This window comes from Limulus polyphemus, unplaced genomic scaffold, assembly GCF_000517525.1.
Source record: "Limulus polyphemus unplaced genomic scaffold, Limulus_polyphemus-2.1.2 Scaffold1151, whole genome shotgun sequence".
Lineage (NCBI taxonomy): Eukaryota > Metazoa > Arthropoda > Merostomata > Xiphosura > Limulidae > Limulus > Limulus polyphemus.
The window spans coordinates 96,886-104,943 of NW_013666761.1; the positions used below are offsets into that span (position 1 = coordinate 96,886).

General features: G+C 33.5%; 1 protein-coding gene across 2 annotated transcripts in view; it reads right to left on the reverse strand.

Annotated features, from left to right (window-relative positions):
* Window positions 1-4,689, reverse strand: part of LOC106462362 (neurogenic locus Notch protein-like) — a 100,847-nt gene extending 96,158 nt beyond the window's left edge. The window contains exons 1-2 of one of the 2 annotated variants that reach the window (XM_022389609.1): window positions 4,658-4,681; window positions 4,188-4,520 (exon numbers count right to left, since the gene is read on the reverse strand). In XM_022389609.1, coding sequence (XP_022245317.1) covers window positions 4,188-4,260 — 73 coding nt within the window. In that variant the 5' untranslated portion in view covers window positions 4,261-4,520; window positions 4,658-4,681. Of the gene's footprint in view, window positions 1-4,187 lie in introns of both variants that reach the window. The other variant, XM_013922278.2, reaches the window with a different exon arrangement.
* Between the last annotated feature and the right edge of the window lie 3,369 nt (window positions 4,690-8,058).

An 8,058-nucleotide genomic window follows, 5' to 3' on the forward strand; every position in this document is an offset into this window, starting at 1 on the left:
GGTCTTATAGCAGATTGAAGTTTCGGATAAGATTGTTTGTTTGTTTGTAATTATGCACAAAGCTACACAAGGGCTATCTGTGCTCTGCCCACCACGGGTATCGAAACCCGGTTTCTAGCGTTGTAAGTCCGCAGACATACCGCTGTGCCACTGGGGGCTTCGGATAAGAAATTTCCTTTTTATTTCGAGTGTTATAAAGTGCACGCACAAACAAATACTATCCAGAAATGACACATCATGCGGCCTATTAACCATTTATATACTAGCAGTATTTCTCGTGGGTTCTAGAACGATCGATAAGACCCTCACATCGCGATTGGTCTAGAGAAATCTATAGCAGCGGTTGTCACCATTTTAAGCATAATAAAATGCAACCCTATTTCACTGAAAATGATTCACTTATAAAAAAGAACATATGACGTTTTGTGTAAAATCTGTACATGATGGAGAAAAATGGGTATCATTTTCGGATTCAGCGTACAGGAATTACTGAATAACATGTAAAATGTCAAGACAATAAAACCATCGCAGGCCTGTATTATCCGACTAAGAATATCCTTGCTGAACTCACTCAGAATGGATTGAAAAAAATTAACATGTGCAATGACAAAAGAAAAGTTTAATAAACATCAAAATCTTCAAAGTAAATAATAATAATTCTTCTTTCGTGGCAGGAACTTGGATGAAAACAAAAACATGATGTGTGAATCTCTCTTCAGCTCATTCCTCAAATCAATAAATATAAAAGGAAGACAAGCAAAGAAAGCCATACTTTGAGAAAAGAATTAATTGTAAGGCAAAAGAAATTTTTTGTGTTGAACTAAGGGTAGCAGTAATCTTAGAGAACTGAGCTCTAAGACAATTATTGGTAGCTTTTTTAACTCCAAGTAAATGATCAGTCAAGAACTCTGGTTTTAGTTAAAAACGTGTATTGAATGGAATAACCTTTACCACTCTTAAACATTTTAATCGTTTTTAGGTTAACAAACACTAAAAATCAATCTGTACTGTTCTTTTAATAAGAAGGTAAAAGAGGTCAATATAATTGTAAGGTATGTCAAACGCATGAACATTACAGAACTAGGCTTAATTGGACGTTACAAGTAATTACAATTTACAGTGCCAATTGTATATCTTGTGACGTCCAATTAAGCCTAGTTCGGAAATTCTCATACGTTTGTCATGTCTTACAATTAGACTGAGCTCTCTTACCTTAACTATTACTTGTCGTAAGAACAATACACATCAAATTCAATACACTTCCTGGAGTTCATACTGTAATATAACGTTCAAAATTACAACAGTAACACAACCATCTTATACGTCAAAAATGTTACTTTCATACAGAAAAATGTTTGTTATTACAATCAGAACTTCTAAAAAAAAACGCAGCGAGTCATATCGATAGTCGTACTAAAGAAGTAAAGTATGAAATAAAAAGTGATTTTAAATGACACTGTACATGCATGTATTCTATATGTAACCTACAAGGTCATCACATAAGGAACTTCCAATTCGCTGGTTTTTCAACTTCCATTTTTCTCTTTTTTTTTATGCTATTTGTTTGATGATGTTGTTTTCGTTTTAAACCAGATTAAAAGAACTGTAACCTACAAATGCAAAGGAAACAGGGCAGCTTTTAACGAAACTTAATAAACAGTCATTAAACATTATATTTTCAACTGTTTTATCGACATATTTTTTTACCCAGGAAGTTAACAGTACTCGAACTCGAGTAAGCCTTTACGTAAGAATTTCCTGACATAAATATGGATATATGATGGGAAAAAATTTAAATATTCTTCGATTTCTGGTATTACCCAACTATGTCCACCATTACATTTATTTTATTTCAGAAGCGTTTAATTGGCCATAGTGTGAAATTATTCGAAATTATCCCCAACCTAACCTACTACATTTTGGTGTAAACAATGAATAACTGAAAATAAGTGAAAAAAGTCCGCATTCTGAACAAAAAACACTAAAAATAAAATCTGAGGTCGGAGATCAAATTCAACGAGATTTAGTTTTTAAACTAATTCTCTACCAAAGAAGTTTCAGTTCCCACGTGAGCATCAGATTTTGTTTCTCGTTTTATTAAATAGGCTGTATACTAAATATGATGAGATACGGCCACTCCCCCTGTTATTCGTAATTTATTACATTAAAAACGGAGACGCTTGACATCCATTCTAACTACAGTGTATTTCCTTATTATCTGCAAAACTGAATGACCGCGTTATGTTTTTTACAACTAGCCAACACATCAAGGGGTAGTTTGTAATGTTGACAGCTGCAGTCTCCAGACGCCGGACGTGAGGGGCACTCCCACGTGCCAACATCCTCCACAAAGTGTCCTGTTAATGAAGGGGTCAATCCATAGCGCCATAGATCACGTTATTGACCGATTACTACTTGTGAATATAAAGATATCAATAAAAATACGTTAATATTTTAATTTAACTAACTATCAACGAAACGAATATTTTGTTTATTTGTTGCACACAATATTTCATAATGAAGAATAAAATATTTCAAATTCCTTATGTAAACGCAAGTTAAAAATGAAATACATGTATAAACTTCATGGTTGTAATAAATTATTTCGACAAAAATTCAGTATACCTTAAATATAAAATTAAACATAGGGTAATTATTAAATGACAGAGGCACGTCGAGCAACTCCAGTTCAACATATATACTGAAAATAATAATAAAAACTGGAGTTTCACAAAACCATGTGTGAAGAAAAATTAGGAGGTTAGATGAGGCTACAAAATCACGTTGAAAAGTTATTTAAAATACTAGTTTGTAATATATAGCAATAAACCTAATATGTAGAACTCATGGTCGACAAGTTAGAAAAACTATTTCCACAGACCAATCACAGTGCAGAACAGACCGTGGGAACGTAATACAGCCAAGTGTCATAACATATACACGCCAAACGGGGGTTCCATGTAGCCCATACTCGCCTCCTCTTGGACTTAACATCCAAACAAATAAATACGCGTGCTACAAAAATGCTGATCTCAATAAACATGCAAGTCTATACAACCTGAATTTAACACACACAAAAATGTTTCCAAGGTCTATCCTACCAGGAAAATATACTATCAATTTCTTAAGTACAACTGTGGAAATACTCTACGATAAAATAAGATTGAATTTTAATAATCCTCTAAGTCAAACTGATTTTCAACGATTAATACTTCAAGCTCAGTCCTACTAATGGCAATCACACAATAATTAAATAAACTTAGTTTTATATTTTTAAACAATATAATGTATTATAAAGCCTATTTGAATTTACTATTACAAAGTCTTGGTTCATTTATGATTACAGAAATAGACAAAACACGAATAAAACATTTTAACAAAGATCCAGAGTAGCCTGACGAGTTGAAACCATAATTAGGCCTAAGATATATTCATTTTAAACTTAAATTGACTTTTCTGCATAATTACATCAAAGTTTAAAATTACCAGAGAAAGAAGGTCCCAAGACGTTGTGAACATTAAAACATCGATTTGTCGTTCACCATATTTTTGTAGTAGTTTTTTCATATTCTCTTGTTTTCAATACACACACACACACACACATACACACACATATATATATATATATATATACACATATATATATACATATTATTCATTATTTATTCTAGTGTTGAAAAAATGTGAAAAATTCCACTAACAATGTAGTACCAATACCAGTAATACTGTTAACAATATTTGAGTCAAGTTCTGAATATTATTATTAATCGCCATAGCACTTACAAGTCACAGGTCACAACCGGCAAAGGAAAATGTTGTCACTTAAATTTTAAAATTTATAACTCATCATCTGGATTAATTCTTAATTATGATCTATTCTATCATAAGTAAATTATATCAACAATTAATAATAATATCACTTTCATCCGTCTACCTTGATAATCTAAGTAAATAGCATTAATACTATTATTTTTCTCCGTCCTTTCCTTGCTATAACTAAGTATAACTACTCAAACTGGAAGCTTTAATTTTACAGTATTTTACTTAGCTAATCTTACACACTTGAAAAGAACAGCAGTTAGTAAGTCTAACTTTTCGCTACAGTACCATAGCCCTAAACTAAACATGTCATTAGGTTTACAAGTTAAACATACGCTACAGACCAAAGCCGAATGTGTTACCCTTACCTCTGACGAAGGCGGGCCCGAAAGTAGCCAAGAGGACGAAAGTCAGAATCCAGACCGAATTTCGGCACCGCATTCTCTGTATACTAACGTGTTCACAAAGTTAATAATTCCGTTTATTCTTCATTCATAAACGAATTAATATATCCACTGTATCATAAAGAGGTAAAATCCGTTATCGTACACACACAAATAAATTACCGATTGTACACCATATCTTACAGTTCCGTTTTCCTCTAAGCACCTCAGTGTCTATTTTCTTAAACTTAACGTACGGCGCTTAGATTCACTGGAATCAAGACGTGTATCCTTCCGCAACTTACAAGTTGAGATTGCCTTTAAATAAACGAATATATATATGCATATCTGTTCCGTCTCATATACTTGTAATAGCAAAGAAGTTCAACTATTAGAAAACACACAAAGAATCAACAGACTTGAATATCTCTGAAAGCTTTCAATGATGGACTTACTTCTGTATAACTTCTAAATTGGACTTGCACTTGTCCTGCCCATACGCGAACAAAGTGCCCGAGTCTGGTACGCTCCGCTTCGTCTAGCGACCAACTCTCAGCCAATAACTGAGAAGGTGCCTGTGACGTAAAAAAAGGAATGAGTTTCTTGTGCTCGCGGAAGAAATCTGATAAAATCGAAAACTGATTGCGGGCCAATGTACTCCTACATTAAAGTTAAAGACAAATGGTAAATATTTGTTGGGGAAAGTAAACTATTTGAAGTAAGCTACTAAAATATTTAAATCAAAAATTTTTAATAAATTCACGTTGGCTCCAGTTTATTTTTCCCTCGTTTTCAAATTTTGGGCCTATTCTTTTATTTCCAATGTTTCGCAAGATTTTGACGTCTAAATTGTAACTATCAAACATTTAGTTTTACATTTTCTTCTGTATGTTAGAAGTTAAATTGTAAATGAACATGTATACATGTATGTATACAGACGAACGCTAATTCCTTAAAATTTTACAATGGTCAGCGTGATCGTAAATCTAATCCATTTGAACAATAAATAGTGTCATTATCAGTTACAAACAATACAAGGTACGTATAAGTTTTACGAATGTTTTAAACTTAAGCTCCTATTAAAATCAATGTGTTTGTTTGCGGTTAAGCACAAAAGCTACACAATGGGCTATCTGTGCTGTACCCACTACGGGTATCGAAACCCGGGTTTTAATTACAATGAAGAATGTAACCTTTATTCTTTGCTGAGTGCTGTGTTTCAATAAAAATGTGTAATAATTTAAACTTTTTTATTTTTATATGTTCTACGATGTGATTGTTTTTTAGCGTGAAGCAGCACAATAGACTATTTGTGCCCTGTTCACTGCAGAGAATCGAACCCCTGATTTTCGCGCTGTAAGTGCATAAACTTATCAATGACTCACCGGCGGACATATTCTTTGGAATAAGATTGAAGTAAAAGCCGTCCCTAATTTTGAACAACAGGCCAGCGGGGAAGTAGCCAGCCAGCAGTATCCGAAGCTACAATGTTTTGTCCAGTTCTTTGAGTCGAATAGCAGGGCTGGTTTTCGATTTTATAACGTGCCTAGAGTTAAAGTACGAAGCGGAACAAAAGAACCACATCTCGAACGCCAGACCTTGCAATACGCAGCCCAACACGCAAATCACTTGGTTAAGACCAGCTCATGAGTAACATTTCTATAATGGGTTTCACTCCCCCCCTCCCCCCCACACACACATACACACACTTATATGATGGTTCAACACTAAGATTAAGAGCTTATTCTATATCAGTTCAGGTTTCGATCCTCATACCGCATATGTTGCCGTCGGGACTGCTTTTCGTTGTTGTCATAACCATACTATATATTTATGTATATATATACATGCCCAACTTTGGCTCTCAAGTAAACAAAGTTAATTGTTACAGAAAATCTACTGGGAATTGTGGCGTGAACACTTAATGCTAATCGTCGATTGCAAGTTGTTTTTGTTTTTTTTAATTGATTTTTCAGCACTTGTTGCCTTCCCTGATAACGGATTGATTGAGAATCCACTTGGACATTTATATTTGTTTACGATTAGTAAGTAATAACTCAATACAATTATAGAAAAACACACAGTACTGTTAGTATTTTAGCCTAATAAAAAGATAAAACATTCCACTGCACATCATGTTACTTTGATCAATAAATGGTAAACTAAAATGTAATAAACATGTAATATTTTTTTTAAAATCATGTTTTTAAACTGTCATTGTTGAATTGAAATTAACGAACAAATCTCAATAGGGAAAACAATATAAGTTCTGTTTCACTAATGTCATTTTCGTCGTTATATAACCAAGACAGAAGGGAACTAACGATATAATTGTTTTCAAGCTTCGTTTTGTGCTTTCAACAGTTTTTTTTCTCGGATTACCCTCCTCTACTGATTTTTTTTTATTTTCTGGTTACGGTACTGATAAAAGCAAAATATTAAAATCCTGTGAGTAAAGCTTCGATCGTGTTGCTGGAATTACGTTAAAATCGATTAAAATCCTGTGAGTAAAGCTTCGATCGTGTTGCTGGAATTACGTTAAAATCGACGATCAACTCCCACGCTTGTGTCAGAAAAAAAAAGTCACTCGAAAGTTGGCGGTGGGTGATGTTGACTATCTGCCTCCACTTTGACGTATCATTTCAAAATTAGGGACATCTATGTGTAGTCTTACTCACAAAATTTCTAAAACAAACATTGGGTAATGTATCAGATGGAAAACTTGTAAAATGCTAAATTTAAACATGTGTGCAAATAACTAAGTATACATACAGTAAGACACTCCGATGTTCCTGTAGTATCAATATGTTGTATTTATTAAATAAAACTATAATTGGTTAAAATGTTGTAAAAACATCAAATTAGACAAGCTATTGATTTTCTCACTTTATCCGTGACTTTAATATGCTACCGATTTAATTGATTTAAAATTTCAAAAGGAAACCACACATAGCTACAAATGATTATATGCGGTAGATTTCTTGAAAGTTGTCCGATATGTCTAATGTAAACACAGAGAGGTGCAACATTATCACACGTGATTGTATTTAGTTTATATACCAGTCATCATGACCAAATTTTAAGATGTTCACATTTTGAATTTTTCATTCACACATATATGTGCATGTACTTCCGCAGGGTCTCCGAAAGTGTTCTGTTTCAAAAGTAAATAAAACCAAAGTTAACAGTAACACAATTTTTTATTGTTTGCTTTTGAAGTTCACATGTCATGCTGTGTTGCAGCTAACAGAGAGCGTAATTCTTCTTGTGATTCATGGAATGTGCACATTTTATTCACGTCACGACAGTACAAACTGCAACGTTAAGCGTCCCTTACATGACGTTATTTGAGAATCTACTGACTCATTGACAGATAAGACACTACTGTATTGTGGTGCGATTGATTAAGATAGGTTACCTCTCCAGGTGGTTTTTGGTTCCCTTTCAGGGAAATAAAGGATGATTTTGTTTTCTTTCAGAAACAACGTCCAGTACAGCTAATATAGTGTTTTGCTGCCATTAAAATTCCAAAACAGAAATAAATAATACTTTGACAGAGTCATAGACAAATCTTTACATGATACTGATCGAAGTTTAAGAAAAGTACTGTGAGGTAAATATCGAACACATACAATAACTCCCAGTTCTATACCAACAGACAAGCAGAGGAAAGGGAAAAAAGCTAAGTAAAACAGACGTTAAATAATTTAAAATCAATTCCATAGCAAAACTACTAAAAACCTCACTAGAGATAGTAAAAAATTAAGCACAAATAAATTATCAAGAAGTGCGGTTTCAAAAACACTATAGAAACGTGGCCCTTGGGGAAGAGTAACGGCAAGAAAGCCCTTACTGT